Source organism: Manis pentadactyla, chromosome 3 (assembly GCF_030020395.1).
Source record: "Manis pentadactyla isolate mManPen7 chromosome 3, mManPen7.hap1, whole genome shotgun sequence".
Classification (NCBI taxonomy): domain Eukaryota; kingdom Metazoa; phylum Chordata; class Mammalia; order Pholidota; family Manidae; genus Manis; species Manis pentadactyla.
The window spans coordinates 22,473,552-22,495,078 of record NC_080021.1 but is presented as its reverse complement, the minus strand read 5'-3'; the positions used below and the strand labels follow the sequence as shown (position 1 = coordinate 22,495,078).

Here is a 21,527-nt window from a genome sequence, read left to right as displayed (position 1 = left end):
GCTCTTTGTTTTCCCTACAATCTGCAATTTTTGGTACAAGAATCTACATTGATAGTGACGCAGATACAGACAGACATGGTTCACATGTTGTAGAATTTTAGTTTAAATGTGAAGAACTAGGATCTTCAGCAGAAGTTGCTGGGCAGTTAAATAGTTACTTGTTTTCAATCTACTGTACATGTTTCTTCAGTAATTCATAAAAACCCTCCTGAGCAAAAGTGGTATTTGCCTTTGAGCATAATATTGGCACGTTTGCATCAGTGGCTATTTCTCCTTTGTTGTTTAACAGCCTTCTTCAGTTATTTTTGGTATTTTGCACAAGAATGCAGAACCTGATTGAAGAAGATGAGATGGATAGGAAAAGTAGCATAGGGTTTCCCCATTTTCCCCACTTAACTAAGAACTCTAATCCTCTTTGTTTTTTTAATGAAATTTTTAAAAAGTTTTCTACAATAATAAGATAAGGGGAGGGTCCCAGTACTCTCATTTTCTGGGGGAAAAATGAGATGAACTTAAGTTCTTTCCAGGGCTTGGCAAACTATAGTTCACCAGCCAAGTCCACTCCTCTGTCTGTTTTCTTAAATAAGGTTTTACTGGGACACAGCCATGCTCATTCCTTTACATATTTTCCTAGCTGCTTTCCCATAATATCAGATTTGAGCAGATGCAATGGCTATCCTATGGCCTACAAAGACTAAAATATTTCCTATCTTGCCCTTTTCAGAAAAAGTTTGCTGGCCCTTGCTTTTGAATGTGTTGAAACAGAATCACTTGATAGACTAATTCACTGCTTTTCTGAGGACTGCTGGTTGATTTTGGTATTTCCAGTAAGAATTGCAAAGGATATATTCTCATAATATAAACCTTCAAGGCTCCTATGTCTCATGCACCCACGTTTGATTTTTTTCTTACCTAAATCATGACAACTCTCAAAAATGAGTTGTGAGGATTAAGTAAGTTAATATGTATAAAGTACCTAGAATATAGTGCTATGTAAGTTTTACTATTAATAGTACAATGTATAGTTTGCATGAACTGATAGAATCATAGAGAAATCTTTTATATTATTGATTTAATAACAAATACATAGAGGTTTGGTGATTTCCCCCTATTGCTGAGCACTGAGTTAGGCACTGGGAATTAACTAGTGGTCATAGCAGGCAGGTCCACCCTCATGAAATTAATATTGTCTAGCCGGACTCAACACCTGTGTTCAGTACCTTCTCTTGGAGAAGAGTCAGTTCTGACTTACAAATAGTCATTATGGTTGAGCATAGCCAAGACACCTGATTATTCTCAAGGCATATTTTTTATATACTGGGATTTTTCACTTCCTATTAATACTTTTATGGTTCTTGGTTCACAGTTAAGAGATCTATCTGAAATTTTACCACCTTTTCCATTAGTTATTCTGGGTCTTAGATCTGCTGAACCCAAGACTGTGAGTTCAGTTCAACATGAGTAGGATTAGTAGGGATTTTAATTTTGACAAGGTAGGAGTCAGAAGATCGGCTAAAGCACAGAGGAATGGGTCGGTTTTGGAAGTTCCTGATGGCTAGCTCCTGCTCTTAGAGGTGAGAGGGAAGGGCTTGGGTCCAGCCATAAAGTGAGCATTGGGGTTAGGTTGTGGGCTTGGGCTCATTCATTAAAGGGGCTTAGAGGGATGCCTGGCCCACAGAGCATGCATGCTCTGTATGTGTTTCTCCTCTTCCTTTTTCTCATTTTTCTTTTTCATTTCCTCCTCTTTCTTCTTCTTCTCCTTCATTCTCCTCTTCTTTCTCCTTATTCTCTTTGTTGTTATAGTGACTATTATCTAGGCAGCTGATGGGGTATACCAGTGATGACACTGGGGTGACTGGAACATCTCTGCTCATAAGCACAGAGGGGCTGGAGGTGGCCCTTCTCCTTAAGTTTGTTCCCTCAGTGGGGAAAGTGTCCTTGAGAATTCACATGGTGCTCTACCACATTCGGATTAGGCATTCAAATTTATACTCCTCAGGTGCTCTGGATTCTCCTATTCAAGAAATTACTATAAAAATTGCTCAGAGTTGGTCAAAGTAGGGCACCTGGCAGAAGCAAACAGAAAATCACATTTGATATGTGGGTTGCTGTAGGCAGTAGGAGAAAACTGAGGCACATACGCACAGCTCAAATTCTGAAGACTGCCACAGATAAAGCGATGCCAAGGAAGGGTTCATAATCCAAACTTTTGAAACACAGTTGGAAACCAGGTACTGTGAGTAAGAGTCAGAAGCCACATGTTGCTCTCAGAACCATGAATTTCAATTATGGAACGATTACATAAGGACCCTAAAATAAACAGCATCATTAAACTCATAGAAATATTCAAAATGAGAAGCAACGAATGACTTGAAAAGGGACCAAATAGAACACAAAGAGTATAAAGCTAGCTACACCCAGGTTCATGTTGGTGAAACCACAGAACACCAAAGCCAAAGATAAGATCTTAAAGGGCAAACTGGGAATAAGGAGGAATAAAAGAGTCAATTTTTGGACTGTTGACGCCATTTTTAAATGATGGAGATTTAGCTAACACAGCTGTCTATTCTTCAGTGCCCTGGTATATTAAATAAAACCAGTGTTTTAAAAAAATTATGTTAATCAATTAATTTGTGAAAAGACTGGTAAGTTCAGTGAGTTCAGTTTGGTACTCAATAAACTTGGTACTCAATAAACTAGTACCATGTGTTCAGGAAGAAAATAGCAATTTAATAATGAAAAAAAAGTTGAGAAACCCTAATTCTCCTCACTTGTGCCCTCCAAGATTCCATAACATTTCATAGGAGCATACCAGCTGCAGAGAGTCTATCAAACATCAGGCATTAGATGCCTTGTAGGACCCTGGAGTCTGAGTAAGTTAGCACACAGCACACAAGTTTTGTGCTCAAACACCTCTTCGAATGACTCTTTCCATGCTTCCTACCTAGCTACCCAGCCTTAGGCATACAGTAGACCCCTTTATCTGCAGAAGATATGTTCCAAGACCCTCAGTGGATGCCTGAAACTGCAGATAGAACCATGCCCTATATATAGTATGTTTTGTCGTATACATATATACCTATGATAAAGTTTAATTTATAAGTTAGACACAGTAAGAGATTAATAACAAAACTAAAATGGAACAATTATAACAGTATACTGTAGTAAAAGTTATGTGAATATGGTCCCTCCCTCTCAGTACTGTCCTGAACTCAGCCTTCGTGTAATGATGTGATATGATGAGATGCCTGTGTGATAAGATGAAGTGAGATGCGTGACGTGGGCACTGTGACATTGCGTCAGGCTACTATTGACCTTCTGGTGGTAGGTCAGAAGGAGGGTCATCGGCTTCCAGACCGTGGTTGACCACAGGTACCTGAAGCCACAGGTCAAGGGGAACTATTATAATAACCTCTCTAAATCCTAGTTTCCTCCTGGAAAAATGAGCTTATTAGTTAAAATGAGCATGCAGGGTTGTGAGGATTGAATGCTATTACAGATATGACACACCTGGGACAGAGCAGCCACTTGAGGAATGTCAGTTTCCCTGCCTTTTCCATTTCTTTTGTGTTTTAATGTCTTCATTTCAAAGAGAAAGTATTAGCATAAAGAATGCAGCAGGTGTCTTATATTATCATAACTATTTGTTAAATACTTGGATTTGGCTCTTTTTAGATTCAAGGTGAGAGGTTCAGGATTCCTTCGAGACGATTAAGAAAGACTTTTTACAAAAAAGACTGGTTTTATAAAAAAGCAGAAAGTAGATTTCTGTCTTTCCCTTGAGAGAAGCATTATAATTCATTTTTTCAGGAAGTAAAAAAAAAAAAAGATGAGCCAGAATGAGCCATTCAGGAAATAGCAACTGAACACCTGCAGACTACACTATCCCTGTGCATAAAATTGTAAGGTTTCCCTGACAGCCAGGGGATGGAATTCTGTTAGCAAGAGACCTCCAGTTTTCTCTTAGGGCTCCTGACCCCCCAACCCCTCACACACTTGACAATAGGTTTTTAAAGGATTTTGACACCTTTTCTCCTGGCCTGCAGCAAATTTTATCATTCTTAACCTGTGAATTCTCCAGTGGTAAGAAATTATAGCTACCTGCCTTAAGTAAGTCCTTGTTTATAAAATAACTTGTAGCATATCATTTTTTTAAAAATCAAATACTTTTCTGCTATGAGCACAGCTATAGATTTGGGCAGAGTCTGTCTCCCATAGGAATGCTTGGGCTTGTCTGATTGACACCTTCCTTCTCATCTAAGAATTTTTTAACATCTTGATTTTATACCTGCAGGGCTGACTGGTGGTGTCAAATTGAGCAGGTGTTTCCTTAGAAATTGCCAAATGTCAGTATCTGTTTGTTATTGATGAGTTGGAGTAACAGGGATGGGTGAGTTGTTACACTTTACAGAAAAATCACCTTGAACAGCCAAAGTAAACATACAGCCAATCATGTAGCACTGTATACAGAGCTAAAAGGAAATGTGAATGTAATACACTGGGCACTGAAGTTGAGCAAGTTTGATTTTTAAATAGAGGTGGTCAGACAAAAGAGCCTCTCTTGGGTCAGGATTAACTTATGAAAATCAGGAAATAACTGGGTATGTACAAATAAATTTTAGGGGAAACTTTGTATAAAAATATTTTTTAAAGACCCTGTATATTCAAAGGAAGTAAAACATGTTTTTCGTATCTTGCACTGTGGGAGGTAGGAGAAGGTAGATGAGAAGGGATGGTGTGGGTGGGGATAAAAAAAATTGTGTCAGAAGTCTCAGAGATGGGAATGTTATTGGGGAAAAGAAGAGTGATTGCATTGGGTTGATGTGAAAAATAAATATGGACAGGTCAAGTGTAGTTGAATTATGGAGAACTTTGAAGAGCAGAATGAACAGCTCAGGTTTAATTTGCTAGGTGGAAGAGAAAGAAAGAATCATACAATTTAGCATTGGGAGGTAGTTTGGGTGCTCTGCAGTTCACCCAATTGAGAGAATGGTTGAGGCTCTTCAGCCCAGCCGTGGAGGGCTGACCGGCGTCTGTTTTATTGGTAGAGATCTCACTATTTCCCAAGGCAGCGGGCCATGGAAAGCTGGACTGTTACAAAGTTCTTTCTTGAATTGAGTTGAAATCTGTCCACTTGTGGGCATACAGAACACTCCTAATTCCCCTTCTGTGTGACAGCCCCTTAAATATTTGAAGACAGCTGTCATGTCTTCTCCTAGGCCCTTATGGTTCATGAGCAGAGGAGAAATGAGATGAATAGGATGTTGACAGAATTGTCAGTTACTGTTACGATGCAGGGCTCTGAGTGACAGCCGAAATGTTCTTTTGGCTGTGGTTCAGGGATTGGGCTTCACATGCCTGCAAATTGTCATGGTGTTATTCATCCTGGGCTGGATATGGGATGAGTACGAGTTGGATTTCATGCTGTCTTTAATGGCAAGGCTTGGCAAATCCTTCCTTCCTCCTTCCCTTCCTTCCTCTCTTTCCCTCTCTCCTTATCCCCCCTCCCTTTCAAATACCTTTCCTCTTCTGTGATAGGAGTTGAGTTGCACAATACTAAGTGATACAGGGTTTGGAGTCAGTTCTGGATTTGAATTCTGCTTTTCCGCCTGCTCACTGTGTGATGATGGGCAAGTTATTTAACCTTTCTAGTTACGTAAACTCTTTTTCAATGGAGTGAGAATGCCTGCTTTATAGGGTTGATATCAGGCTTAAATGGAATAAACATATGCAATGCAGCTGATGAAAGCCATCACTAAATGATAGTTCTTTTATTATTGTTAAAAAAAAAGAAGCGATGTAAACTGTCTGCTGCAGTCAACAAGTAAGTAACTATATGTAATAGTGTTCTCCAAAGAAACAGAACCAATAGGATGTATATATACAGAAAGAGATTTATTATAAGGAGTTGGTTCATATGATATGGAGGCTGAAAAGTCCCAAGGTCTGCAGTCGGCCAGCTGGAGACCCAAGAGAGCCAATGGTGTGCGTTCCAGTCGGAAAGCTGGCAGGCTCGAGATCCAAGAAGAGCCACGGCTCGAGTTTGAGTCCAGTGTTTCACCTGAAGGCAGGCAGGCAGGCAGGCAGGCGCAGTTCCCTCTTACTGCATCTTTTGTTCTATTCAGGTCTTCTATCCATTGGATGGAGGCCACCTTCATTAGTAATTAGTGATCTGCGTTAGTCAGTCCACAGCTTCAAATGTTAATCTCATCCAGAAACGCCCTCACACACGCACTCAGGATGACTGACCAAATGTCTGGCACCCAGTGGCCCTGCCAAGTTGACACATAAAATTAACCATCACACTCCATAGTATCTTTCTAGGAAGTAAGTTCTGGAAAGAAAAATAAAACAATAAAAGAAGGGAGTGATGGGGAGTGCTGTTTTCGGTAGGGCAGTCATCTGGCAGGGATGCTGTGACAGGGAAGTCCACCAAGACTAGGCTAAATGAATATCATGCTTACTCTGACTGATGCGAACTCCAAACATAACTGAAATGAGCCCCCTGCTCCCTATTTGCTCGTCGGACAATTTGTTAATGGTAATAGAACAATAACTAGTGACCACCCATGATGAATTATGTGAGGACATCTTCCACAGTAATGGTAGCAAGGTGTGATGGAAAAGGCATGTTGGACCAAACGGTTTGAAGACCTGGCATCCAGTCCTGGCTCTGCCACTAACCGCTGGGCCATTCACTTTTCTCTCCGAACCTCAATTTCGTTTTCTGAAAAAAGAGGACAATAATGGCTCCCCACAAGAATGTTGTGAGCAGAAGAATGTGCCAATGTATTGAAAACCCCTTTTAGAACCATTGAGCTCTTGGCAAATGTAAAATGGTTCTAACTCTTAAAAAATAAAAAAAGTAACTTCAGAGATGTGGCTGAGGCTAATCTTGGAATCAAGTTCTTTGTTTGGAAATCTGAACTTAACCTCATGGGATACTTAAGTGAAAAATTGTTCTATAACCACTCTTTTCCTTCAGATGTCTTGGTTAATGAATGGTCTAGCTAGAAATTTTGCTAGGGGAATAGAAAAAATAATTCAAAACCACTAAATGAATCAGACCACTTGTAGTCAAAATCATCATGAGATTTCTTAGTGCCTATTAGGAAAATGTGAGTAAAAATACTATATGCTCCCCTTTCATTCAGCTTTGCCTCTAGCACTTGGAAAATATCAAGGAAGACAGGCAAACCTGATACAAGCTCCCTGATCCCTAAATAACTGTAATCCACTTTCCCAGTGGGGGTAGTGTAGCAGTGTGGGAGACAGGCAAACCTGATACAAGCTCCCTGATCCCTAAATAACTGTAATCCACTTTCCCAGTGGGGGTAGTGTAGCAGTGTGGGAAGAGAGACCACTTTTAATTGAGCCCCAATGGTTCATTTTTTTCTAGTGCCCTGCTAGAGATATGAATTATGTGGAAAAAGGAATTCTTCTTTAACAATACGATTCCATGCAGTTCACATTCACTGATGTACTATGTGCTAAGAGCTGAGCCAGACAAAGAGTGTAAAAAGATAAGACATAAATCCCTTACCTCTAAAGGAGTTAAGTGTAGTCTGGGAGATAGAAATGGAAACAAATCATAATAATCCAGTGTTATAAATACAACAAAGCATGTACAAATGCAGAGGCAATAAAGGACAGATAATGAGTCCCATCTGAGAACTGTTGGAAAACATCATGGAATTGGTGAAGTGTAACCTGGGTTTTAAAGGATGAATAGGAGTTTACCTAGCAGAAAAATCCTATGCCCTCAATTCTTCCATTTCTATTTTCATTAACTACGTTGGTAAATACCATTCTCCCTAAATACATTATGAGTGTTTCTATAACAACCATAGTTAGGTGTTTGATTTGCATGACATTAGAATGCAAAGAATAATATGGTATGAAAGGAAGCCTTAATTTGGTAATTTTATATCATTCTAAGTAAAGTAGCATTCTCCTCCCCCACTCACAACTACTGTTTATATCCTTCTGTTTTTTTTTTTGTAGAACACTTTTACAAATCTGAACTTACGTTGTTTTGCTAGAGACTGTTTCTTCTCACTGTGAATTTAAGCAGCCAGAGGGCAGGAACTTTACTGTGTTCCCGGTTGCCCAGAACAGTGCTTAATATGTAGTGTATAGTAAATAAATACGTTTTAAATAAATAAGCAAATTTCACCCAAGTTGGTTATATAATATCAAATTAATAACATAGGTTTAGAGTAGACTGGTTTATACTAATTCAATACTTGAATGAACTTGTATTTCCAGTACAAAATTTTCTCATGATAGCGGTAATACAGTAATATTATTGAAGAGACACTTTTCACATGGGCTACTTAAGTAGTAAGTGCATGGGAATGAAAAAATTCTAGACGGAATGGAGATGCTTACAAATGGCACATACTAGCTGTGCACACAGCAGGGGCACATCCTGTGGGGGATGCTACTTTACATTAGACACTTTTTTCCTGCTTTCTAATTTTATACAACATGGGTACCTCACTGAAGTCTGTATAGTCCTGTGGTTAACATCATAGGTTTGGGGACATATTACCTGTGTTCAGATCCCGCTTTGCTACTTCTTCGCTGTGTGACACCCTGGGCAAATCACATATATCATACTTTTCAGCCACAAATGGGACTGATAACAATGGTATCTATCTCAGAGAGCTCTTGTAAGGACTAATCAATAGATAAGCGTAGAGGGCCTAACGTTTACTATGTAATGTACATAACTTTCAGATAGGAGTTGTTAGTTTCTCCCAGGCTTACACCTTCAGAAGTTGTAGAACGTAATGGGCATTGTTCCTTCTGATTCAATCTGTGACATTATGTTTGTGATTTAGCAATATGTTGCTAAGATTCATCTAGAGAGTTACATCTCAGTGTAACTCATTTATTTTCCCTCTTATGCAATATTTCATTGTAAGCCGAGGTTATCTATACACTCTCCCACTGATGCTCTTTGAATTGTTTCTAGCTTATTGTTATTATTAACAGTGTGACTATGAAACTTGTCTAACTGCTTCCTGTTGTATATGTGTAAGATTTCCTTGGGTATAGAGTAGAGTTGCTCAGCAGCAAGATAGGTGAATATTTATTCAGTTTTAGAGGGAAATACGAAAAATGTGCTTCAAAGAATTTACAATTTACATTTCTTCAAAGAATTTACAACAATTTACACTTCTACCAACAATGTACAAGAGATCCAAGGGTCCACATCTCTTCTTATTAGACATTATTTTTATTATGTATGCTTTTTAAATTGATTTTTATTGAGATAATTGTATTTATGAGAAGCTCTAAGGAATAATAAAGATCAGTGTACCCTTTCCCCAGATGCCCTCAGTAGTAACATTTTGCAAAATTATAGTACATTACAACCAACATATTAATATTGATCAAGTATAGCCACTTATTTGGATATCCCCAGTTTTACTTGTATTAATGTGTGTGTGTAATAATTTTATTTAGTTCTATACAATTTTATCACCTGTGAATGTTTGTGTATCCGTAACTATAATCAAGATGCTGAACAGTTCCGTCACCATAAGGGTGCCCATGTGGCCCTTTTATAACTTTATCCACCTCCTGCCTACCCCCGGTCCTTAGCCCCTGGCAATTGCAAACAGTCCTCAATTTCTAAATTTTTTTCATTAAAATAAAATGGTATATAAATGGAATCATGAAGGAGGTAGCCTTCTGGGAATGACTTTTTTCACTCGGGAAAATTCCCTGAAGATTCATCCGAGTTGTGTGTATCAGTAGTTTTTCCTTTTTATTGTTGAGTAGTATTACATGGTGTGGACATACCACGGTTTGTTTAACCATTAGCCTGTTGAAGGACATCTGGACTACTTTCAGTTTTTGACTATTATGAACAAAACTGCTGTGAACATTTGTGTACAGTTTTTTTGTGTGAATGTAAGTTCTCATTTCTCTGGAATACATGTCCAAAAGTACAAGTGCTAAGTTGTGTGGTGTTTTATGTACACTTTTTAAAGAAACTGCCAAACTGTTTTCAGAGCATTTATACCATTTCATATTCCCATGACACAGTGTGAGTGATCCAGTTTCTCCACACCTTTGCCAGCACTTGTTATCACTGTTTTATTTCAGTCATTTTGATAGATGTGTACAGCAAAATCTCATTGTAGTTTTAATTTGCATTTTCCTGATGCCTAATGATGTTGAACATCTTTTCATGTATGTATTTACCATCTGTATATACTCTTTGTTGATATATCTGTTCAAGTCTTTTACCCATTTTCTAATAGAATTGTTTGGTCTCACTTACTAGTGCATTTTGAGAATTCTTTATAGATTCCATATATGAATCTTTCATTGAGCATATGGTTTACAAATATTTTCTCCCAGTACATAGCTTGTTTTTTCATCTTCTTCATATGAACTTTCACAAAGCAAAAGTATTTTGTTTTGATTAAGTTCGATTTGTCAACTTTTCTTTTTATAGGTTTGCACTTTTGATGTTCACTCTTAGGAGCTCTTTGACCCTACATTCCAAAAATTTACTCCTGTTTTTTTCCTAAAAGTTTTATGGTTTTTACATTTAAATTGATGATCCACTTTGAATTAATTTTGGTATAAAGTATGGGGTTCAGGTGAAGTTTTATTTATTTATTTGTGTTATATCTTTCATGGATGTCCAGTTGCTCCAGCACCACCTGTTGAAGTACTTCTGTGCACTTGTCTAAAGCCATTCTGTGACTTAAAATCATACAGTTGAGTGCACTTGTATGGGTCTACTTTTGGCTTTTCTATTCTTTTCTATTGATGTTGTGTCTCTCTCTGAAATAATATCCTGCACTGATTTCTGTAGCTGTGTAATAGTAGTCTTAAAAATGAAAAATTATTCCTTCCACTTCATCCTTCCTTTTTGTCATGATTGTTTTAACTGTTTTAGGGTCTGTGCCTTCCTATAGAAATTTTAGAATAAGTTTATCTATATCTAAAAAAACTTTTCTGGGATTTTAATAGGAATCATATTGAACCTATAGATCAGTGTGGGGATAATTGACATCTCTACTACGTTCAGTCCAATCCATGAGCATGATAAACCTCTCCATTTATATCTTCTTTGATTTCTTCTCTCAGTAGTGTAGTTTTCAGCACACAGATCCTGCACAGGTTTTAAGTACATACCTAAATATTTCATTATCTTTGGGGCAATTATACATCTTATTAAATTTATTAATTATTTCCAGTTGAATGAGCACAAATTATATTGCATTATGAGCTTGATTTTTTTATTACTATCATTACCAATGTAGTTAAACATTCTCTTCATTTATTTATTGGCCATATGTATTTCTTATTCTCTGAAGTGTCTATTCATGGTTTTTTTATGTGTTCTTGATACTTCTACTTTTTTAGTTTTTTATATTGTATGTATCTCCCAGTTGTAACTTGTCTTTTTATTTTCCTTAAGGTGTTTTTGATGAACAACTTTAAAAAAATTTAATATCACTAATATTATCAATCTTCTAATACCTTACTTTGGAGCTATAGAGAATTCATATCTCTAGGTCAAAATGACTGAGTGAGCTGACTAAACAGAACATTTTCATTGGAAACAATTTTAAAGTAGAAAATGTCATTTTTCATAGTCCTCTTCTAAATAAGCAGACAAATTGTTCCCTTTCTAAGACCCCATCTACAGTGTACCCAAACAATTAATTAATTGTTTAAGGTGAAAAAAGTTAATTGACTAATTATTTCAAATGAAGTGAAATAATATCCCTAACAGTTTTGAAAGAGAAAGAAAACTATTCTCCATTTAAAGTAAGTTTTCCCATAAAAGCTGACAGAAATAGATTCCTGAAGTTTCATGAGACTTCGGTTTTCTCTGATTTTTTCCAAAAAACAAATTAATTTCTATCTCATGACTTCTTGCAATATTCTGTTTTAGAATATTACTAGTGTGCTACAGTAGGGCTGACTCCCATGTTGGTACTGGCTTTGTATTTGGCTATTAACTCCAGCTATTGTTGATAGTGTAATCCTGATTGATTAAACAAGGGACATTTGGTGTTCAAAAATATAATATACAAACTTTGAACTGAGCTGTACTGTTTAGCTTCCACAATGAGTATCTGAGTATTTCATTGGCAAATACATTTTTCCTCAATCTGGGAAAAGGATGTAGGTGTTCCATGCATATTTATGTCTGGGAAAAAAACAAAATCCTTTCAGCAAAATGTGGCCTGGTAGATGCAGAGACATGTATTAAACTGCCTACCCCAACCATGATAGTTCAACTACTTTTCCTTCCCAGGAAAATAAAATAATCCAATTTATTTACGGACACTTCTGTATTTCAGTTTTCATTGCATAAATTATATTTCAAATATGTTTTCTTGTCATTTTAATGTTTGAAAAACGAAATAGGGATTTCCTGGGCAATTTCAAGACGTTAACATGGATACAAAGAAACACACATACATAATATTCATGATCTCCATTCCTAATAGGACAATTCAGCAAAGCTGAGCTGTCCTTTCCGAAGCACAAACTACACTAGGAAGCAATGCTACTAAAGGTACTAATACCATGAAATTTTTAAGGGTTCGTAAACACCTTGAGAATATTTTACTGTCTTGGGTCTGTGTGAATGTAAGTGGCGGTTTTCACCTAGTCAAGCACAGACTACACTCTATCAGCGTCTCCTTTGTTGCAAAGATAGCCATTTGCCCTCTGCATCTTGCCCACTATCACTGTGGGCTGGAACTTTCCCTGAGGGTAAAGCTGAATATGGTGCCGCTCCAGCCACTGGGCATCCTTTTTTTAGATTCTTATTCTGAGGCCCAATTGAGCCATTTAAAAAAATCAATTATTTAAATGATATTTAGGGACAAAATCTTTTTGTCACATTGACACAGTATACAGAAGACTTTGAATTTGGGGATACTGTTGGGCCCTTTTCCAATTTTCTTCCTCCACAAACCCTCTCTACATTAGCAGAGGTCTGTGTACCTTTCTTAGATTAAATTCATGGCCCTGACTTTTCCTTGAATTCAGGAAGCCCATATTTCTCTTCTCCTATCACTTCCTCCAGCATAGACTTATCAGGACAGGAGAGCTGCTGCTCTGCTTCCTGGCCATCTTCCATCACTGCTGACTCTCCCTCACTGGTGTTGCTAAGACCTTTCCTGGAAAGAATCTGCAGGCTGAAACCCAGAGCTGGATGAGTGTGCACAGGCACTACTTTCTGAAATACGCAGAAGGCTTGAGTTGCCAGGATGGTGCGAACCTGCCAGTGTTCTCCTAACTATTTCCAGAACACTGGCTTTGCTGCCATCCGTTACCACAATTTTTTCCTAGTAAAAATGCATTTAAAGGGAAGGTTGTAAAAACAGTTGCTTGAATGGGAATTTCGTTGTATTCTTAACACTAAGTTATCTGAAAAGCATCAAATAGGCTCCTTCTTTTAAATATTCCAACAGTAACATGGACTCTTCTCTGGTTTATACTTTGCAGAAGTGAAATTTTTCTGTGAAACTCCAGCTATTGCTGATATTGTAATCCTGGTGGATGGTTCTTGGAGTATTGGAAGATTCAACTTCAGACTGGTTCGACTTTTCTTGGAAAACCTGGTTACAGCATTCAATGTGGGCGCACAGAAGACACGAATTGGTACATCTTCTGTCGTTGACAGCAGTCGGCTGTCAATGTAAAAATGCCAGGAGGCTTTTTAAGAAATTTCAAAAATTCTTTAAAAAGAGGCTTTCAGGATTACAGAATCAACTATAATGATATTCCCCAAAGCACATGTTTGGATCAATAAATATTTATTCCTACTAATTTATACTATGACTGTCATTCCAATAATTACTGAACACATTTTAATTTTCTAAAAGGTCAGAATCTTCCCTAATAACAATAATAATACAAATAACAAAAAGGTTTAAAGTTACAGCTGTTTTAAGACTATTGGGTAGAAGTTTTCTTTTTATTTAAAAGAAACCTGCATCTAGTGAAATTTTGAACTATGAAAATTAGAGATTGGAAATCATTACATGGTACAAGATACTTTTGCCAATTCTAGAGAAGGTAAAAAAAAATTGTAAATCTTTGAGTAATATATCCACAGAAATAAAGTCTCATTGTTTAACTTTTAAATAGCCTGTAGGGAAAATCATTAAGGAAAATCTTTGAGAATAAAAACAAATAAATCTAGGTCTTTTATCTACATGATCAGACTTAAAAAAATATCCCAAGTGCCTAGTAGGGTGCTTACTTATAAATGGCTGGAAAATACGTGCATTCCTCCTATACCCAGATATGTCCAAACAAATTCCTTAAATTGATGTCAGGAATTCTTTGAAAGCACATAGTGAGGCAGAAAAAAAAAGGTAAAGATTAGGCCTTTCATCATTCTAGCGTCTTGAATAGTCTATTAGGTCTTTGAGTAACCATCATTTCTGGGTGGGCTTTCTTATCTTTTTTCCAGGTCTTGCACAGTACAGCGGCGACCCCAGAATAGAATGGCACTTGAACGCCTTTAACACAAAAGACGAGGTGATCGAAGCTGTCCGAAATCTGCCATACAAGGGTGGAAATACGCTAACAGGTATGATTTGTTCAGTCCATGTTTTTAGCAACATAACTTGCTGAAGAATAGCTTCATTCTGCTATTTCTTTCTTTCTTCATTTATTACTTCATTCTGCCACTTGTAAAACTTAGGGTAGTATTTTTTAACCAAGGTAGCATTAGAATTCTTAGGCGGTTCTTTTCTCAAATTCAGCACTGAGAATTAAAATACAGACATCTCATTCTTTTGGCTCTGTGAAGATGAGGTCCCCAGAAGGCCTTGGCTGGGCTAGAAGGAGACGCAGCTGTCCCTGAGGCTGACAGTCTTAGGTGACTGCCTTGACTTTTGTCATTTCATTTTCCTTCCTCTTCTCACCTGTTTTCTTCTCTGGCTACATTTCATTTCGCTTAAGTGAAAACAAACTTCTACCTTATTTTCAAGGAAGGTATTTTCTTTGCCCTTATTCTGCAATAAGTCATTATTAGGAAAATATCTGTGGCTCTTTGGCTCACTGGTGCTTATTTTCGATCAACAAAGAATGCAGGAGTATTTAGATTATAATTTTCCCAGCCACAAGGTGTGATCGCAGGTTTTCACCTTAGTGCACGCTCTTTCTTACCTTTCCCAGGCACACAGTTTAAGGTCAGTTTAAGCAATGTAGATGCTATCATTGACTTTTAAGTAAACCACTGAAATCTTGAGCATTGCTTTGTCAATTTGCGGCATAATCTCATGGGTCTCAATACAACCAAAATTTTAATAAACACATTTATTTAACACTGTGGCAGCATTTCTTATTTTTTCTGGGTGAAAAACGTCAGACCCAAAAGGCAGGGGTTCAATTATTATTTTGGATTTGACTCCACTATTCCTAAAGAAGAGAGACAGAAAATTTTTGGTTCTTTAGACCATCATGAGCAAAATCGAAAGCATAGTCGTAATATTTGGGACAGTCACTTGCTTTATCCTAAATATAAAGGTTGAGATCTACTTGTACACCTATTGTCAACATCCATTGGCTAATGAATTCAATGTTCTTTCTAAATGCTAGTTTCTGAAATAATGCAGTGCTTGGTTTATTTTTATTACTTCTATTTTGATGGATTTTAATTTTTTGTCAGATCTTTCAAGGAAAAGGTCATTGTAAAAATGAAGATGAAAATTCACATCTAATAAAAACTCTTTTAACTCAATAAACTACTCTCTTGTGGTTATATTTTACAGAATTGGAAGGCATTTTATTGGAGATGGTTGGTTTGTGTTTACTTTTCCTTGTCTTTTTTCCAGGTCTTGCTTTGAACTACATTTTTGAAAACAGCTTTAAACCAGAAGCTGGAGCAAGGACTGGAGTATCCAAAATTGGCATTTTGATCACAGATGGAAAGTCCCAAGATGATATTATTCCACCATCCAGACGCCTTCGTGAATCTGGTGTAGAACTGTTTGCCATAGGTGTGTGTTTTCAGTGGTCCTGTTTCAACAGAGGGCATAGACACACAACCACTTAAATGTAATATGTAATATGCAATATGTAATGCAACGTGCACTTTGTAAAGATCCAGGAGGCCTGAATGCTTTCTGGTCCTGGCTCTCATAGCCAGTCATGTGATCTGAGCCCAGTTCCTTACATTTAAATGGAAGTGATGGTAACTCTCATGTATCCTACAGTGTGAGACCCTCTAGGTGACTGGCCATATATAAGTTTTGTGAAAAGCATGAAGTGGCATGCAAAGTTAGCTATATGTTAGCCTTTGTTAGGCAGGACTTTCTTTTTAGTATCCCTTTATAGCTCTGTTTTCTCTGGTAGTTGAGGGAGAAACCAATTTGTCGTTTTCAAGGAATTAAGGTCCTGCAGTTGTATAAAGAAAGCACACAGTTATAGATATGCATATTTGAAACTAATCCTTTATAAGGTATCAGTCTTGCAGAAAAGAATACATGTGGCACACATTTAGAATAACTGCAAAATATGTAGATGATGCAGTTTTGCTCTTGATTGAAACGATTACCTTTCCTTTGGCAGTAGGAAGGTCTTCTATTTAGTAGAGATAGACCCAAAACAAAACATAACAAAAACAATTCCTTTGTCCCATTCCTAGATTTGCTATTCAAAATGTGGCTTATAGGTTGTTTCATTGAAGAAGTACTTGCTTATTTGCTGTGTGCCAGGCACTGTAGTGGTTGCTGGGACACAAAGATGAGCAAGGTAAAATCCTTACACAACAAATTCCTTCCAAATCACCATGATCATTTTCTTGCTTTTCCATGCTCTTTTTAACACTCAAGCTATTTTGTTTGGAAAGGTGAGAGAAATTTGGGCCTGTCTTCCCTAGAATATTCTTATGTGAATCCAAGCTTGTTGGTTTTAACTAATTACCATCAAACACATTATTGACATTAAGCCCAGTGCTTCAGCATGCACTCAATCTTAGTTTGTTACTGTGGACACAGACCCAGCTGTGCTTTTAGGAAGCTACTATAGAGTCCTAAGGCAAGAAACATCAGAGGTTGATTTAATTTTTATTTCTTATTTCACTATCGTTTTGTCCAACAAAGGAAATCCCTGCAAAAGGAATACTTAAACTAATGGGGATTAATTAATGTGTTTACTCCCCATTCTGTGTTTTTGTTAAAAACGAGTAGAGGAGTTTTTAAACAAAACTACGTGAACTTTATTCAGATGTGATGTGGACTTTTTCTTTGGAAATCAGTAGTATGTATTATCTTATAACCCCCCTAAAGCAAATAGTTCAGAGACAACCGATGCTTTATAACTTCACATGTTGAGGTTGGAAGAGAAATTAAATGGCACCTAAGGAGTCATTCATGTTGCCCTAGGTAATCTCTCTTCCTTACTTCCATAGAACCTCTTTGAATGCCTTCAGATGATTGCAATGACAGGGATTTATAAAGAAATGTTCATTTGCTGAAACTTAGGGAAGAGAAATCTCCCTTCACAGCCATAAAACCCAACCCTGTGCCTCCCCATTTCTATTTCTAATTTCACTGGTAAATATTTACTCATTTTAATGTACCATCTTCTTAGGGGCTGTATAATGGTTAAGAGCATATGACTTTAGTCAACTATACTTCAATTAAACAAAGAAAGAGCATCTGACTTTGGGTCTGGACTGCCTGGGTGGCATCCCAGCTGTGCACTTACTGGGTGTGCTTCTTTGAGTAGGTTAATTAACCTCTTTGTGCATCTCTTTATGTGTCCATAAAATGGGAGAAACAATAGTGGCAAATTCAAAAAGGTTGGTTTAACGTATTAAGTAAAACACTGTAGTTACCGGGGGCATAGTAAGCACACTTTGTTAGCATCCGTTGCTCAGAGACTAGAAAGTTGCATGAGGCCAAGGATTTTTTGTCCCCCTCCATTCCCTGCTGTATTCAAAACACCCAGCCCTGTGTTTGACTTGATGTAAAGGAATTCAGTAAATATTGTGGAAGAACCATAGTTTTCCTATTTGCATAGCAAAATTGCAGTGGTCACTATTGTGACCAGGCAATTGTACTTGAGTATGTGAAAATTTTTTCCCAAGCTTTCTCTTAATGCTGTATAATAATATCATTGTTAAATATAATAACAGAATAATGAATAATAAAGTATAATATATATATGTATTTTATTATAGCAGTCACTCTCAATTTAAGTAAACTTACTTTATAGAAATATAAACCTGAAGTTTTGGTAGTTTAGAAAACTGGTTTAATTACTATTGTTTTGCAATAGTCAAGCCAGATGGAAGTTAGTTTCATCAATACATCTTCCTGTTAAGATATACTGAACAAAATTAAGATCGAATCATTTAAAAATGATGCTGAAGTTTACATAAAAATCTGATACTAGATGGGCCTCTTTAAAGTAGTGGATGCTTGGATAGCAGCGGCACAGACCCAGGTCAAGATCGCTGTAGTGGCCTTATGAAACTTGGCATGAAAGTCACGGCCCTCCCTGTTGTCTTCCATGAAAGGGGTGAAAAACGCGGATGAGAACGAACTGCAGGAGATCGCCTCTGAACCGGACAGCACCCATGTGTACAACGTCGCTGAGTTTGACCTGATGCACACCGTTGTGGAAAGCCTAACGAGGACGGTGTGCTCCAGGGTGGAGGAACAGCACAGGGAGATCAAAGGTAAAAGGGGTGAGAGCTGTCGTTCTGCGGATGGGGACATTACCCTGCAGAAAAGTCTATCATGAGTTATGAATATTCTTACACTTTTCAGGTTGACTTCGTCAGTGGAGTCCTTTATTCTCCTAAGACATGAATTACCCACATAGGAAAGGGACTGGATTGGCATCCCTTTGAGGGAGAGATACTTTAACACTGAATAATTTTTCCATGGTGTTGCACGTGGACCGTCAAGTTTGTTTGTTTAAAACTTTGGATTTTGAGATAATTGTACATTCACCCAAAGTTGTAAAAAAATAATGTAGAGAGAGGTCGTGTACCCTTTGCCCGTTTCCCTCAATGGTCACATGTCATAAAAGCACAGTACAATATCACAGGCAGAATATTGGCATTGATAATCAAGACATGGAATGTCCCATCACCGCTAGGATAGTTGCTGTTGTCCTTTTATAGCCATATTCACTTACATCCCTCCCCCTAACCTCTCCCTATACCCTGACAACTACTAATGTGTCCTCCTCCTCTAAATATTTTTTCTTCTAAAAAAATTATGTAAATGGAATTATGCTGTGTGTAACCTCTGGAGACTGTCCTTTTTTTTTACTTAGGGTAATTCCCTGGAGATTTATCCAAGTTTTTGCATGTATCAATAGTTTTCTCCTTTTTATTGCTATGTTACATTCCATGGTATAGATATAGTACAGTTTAACTGTTCACACACTGAAAGACAACTGAATTGATTCCATTCTTTTGGTACAAATAAAGCTGCTGTAAACAGTCTGTATAGGTTCTTGTGTGAATATGTTTTCATTTCATTTCTTGAGATAATACCCAGGAATGCAATTGCTACATTGTATTGTAGTTGCATGTTTAGTTTAGTTCTACTTAAGAAAGTGCCAAACTATTTTCGAGGGTGGCTATAGCATTCTATATTACTACCAACAACATATGAGTGATCTAGTTTCAATGCATTTTCACAAACTGTTGTTGTTGTTGTTGTTTTATTTTAGCCATTCTAGTAGATGTGTCATGATAGCTCATTGTGGTTTTAATTTGCATTTTCCTGATGACCAATGAAGTTGAATGTCTTTATACATGCTTAATTTGCATCTTTATATCCATTTTGGTGACATGTACATGCTTTTTGCCCACTTTCTAATGGCTTTTTTTTTGGTTTTGTTCTTTGTGTTTAGTTTTTAACTGTTTAGCTTTGAGAATTCTTTATTTATATTCTAATGCTTTGTTGAATATGTGGTTTGTTAATGTTTTCTCTCAATCTGTAGCTTGTTTTTCTTTTAGTAAGGTTTCTCGGCAGAGCCAAAGTTTTTAATTTTGATGAGATCTAATTTATCAGTTTTTCATTTTATGGTTAGTATCAAGTATAAGAACTCTGCCTAGCCTTAGATCCCAAAGGTATTATTCCTTCGTATTTTTTTCTAAAAGTTTTATATTCTACATTTATATCTGTGATCTGAGTTAATTATTTGTAAAATATTTGAAGTTTAGTTCAAAGGTATTTTTTTTTTTTTTGCCTATTTGTGTACAATTACCCCAGCACTACTTTCTGAAAAGGAATTTCTCCCATTGAATTGCTTTGCACCTTTGTCAAATATCACATGGGCAGATCTGTGTGGGTTTATATCTGGGTTCTCTGTTTTGTTCCATTTGGTCTATTTGTCTAACCCTCTTCCAGTATTATCAAGTCTTGATTTATTGTAGCTAGGTAATAAGTCTTACGATTGGATAGACAGTTCTCTCACTTACTCTTTTACAAAATTGTTTTTGCTATTCTATTTCCTTCACCTTTAAGTGTAAATATTAAAATATTCTTTATTCTACAGAAAATCTTGGGATTTTGATGGAAATTGTATTAAATTCCCAATGAGCAAATCAATGGGGAAGAATTGATATCTTTACTCTGTTGATTCATCTTATCCATAAATGTGGGAAAGCCCTACATTTGTTATGATATTCTTTGCTTTCTTCATCAGCATTTTGTAGTTTTCAGGATACAAGTCTTATACAGGTTTTGTTCTATTTACATTTTAATATTTAATTTTATTTTGAGAGATTTTGATTTTATTGTATTTTTAATTTTGGTGTCCACATGTTCATTTCTGATACAATTATATTTTTATTTGTTTATCTTATATCCTATGATCTTATTTGAAATTACTGATTAGTTTTAGGATCTTTGCTCTAGATTTTTAGGGACTTTCTATGTAGGAAATAATATCATTTGCAAGTAGGTATAGTTTTATTTATTTATTTTTGATCTTTTAAATTTCCTTTTCTTGCCTTATTTCACAGGCTAAAACTAATACTATGTTGAATAAGAGTGATGAGAATGAATATCCTTGACTTATTCCTCATATTAGGGAGAGAGCTTCTTCTTTTCAAGGAACTAGTCCATTTCATAGAGTTCATAGAATTTATGTGTGTAGAGTTGTTCATTGTATGACCTTACTATTCTTTTGATGTTCTGCAGGGTCTATAGTGACAGCCCCTGTCTCCTTGCTGTTATTGGTCATTTTTGTCTTCTCTCTCTCTCTCTATTTCTTTTCTCCTTTATTTTTCTTACTCAGCCTTGCTAGAGGTTTGCCTTAAAAAAAAAAGTTCTTTGCAGTGAACTGGCTCTAGGTTTCACTGATTTTCTCTGTTTTTCTTGTACCTTTAATTTAATTGATTTCTGTTCTTATTTTCTTTACTTGTGCTGGTTTTGGGGTGTTTTCCAGATTCTTGAGGTGGAAACTTAAATTATTGATCTGAGATGTTTCCTCTTTTCTAAAGTATGTACATGCTATAAATTTCCTTCTTGGAACTGCTTCAGTAGTGCCCC

General features: G+C 36.7%; 1 protein-coding gene across 4 annotated transcripts in view; it reads left to right on the top strand.

Annotated features, from left to right (window-relative positions):
- COL14A1 (collagen type XIV alpha 1 chain) overlaps positions 1–21,527 on the top strand; it is a 239,414-nt gene that overhangs the window by 74,631 nt on the left and 143,256 nt on the right. For all 4 annotated transcript variants that reach the window (XM_036876369.2, XM_036876368.2, XM_036876370.2 and 1 more), the window contains exons 6-9: positions 13,498–13,653; positions 14,471–14,590; positions 15,840–16,004; positions 18,530–18,691. In XM_036876369.2, the coding sequence (XP_036732264.2) occupies positions 13,498–13,653; positions 14,471–14,590; positions 15,840–16,004; positions 18,530–18,691 (603 nt within the window). The remainder of the gene's footprint in view (positions 1–13,497; positions 13,654–14,470; positions 14,591–15,839; positions 16,005–18,529; positions 18,692–21,527) is intronic.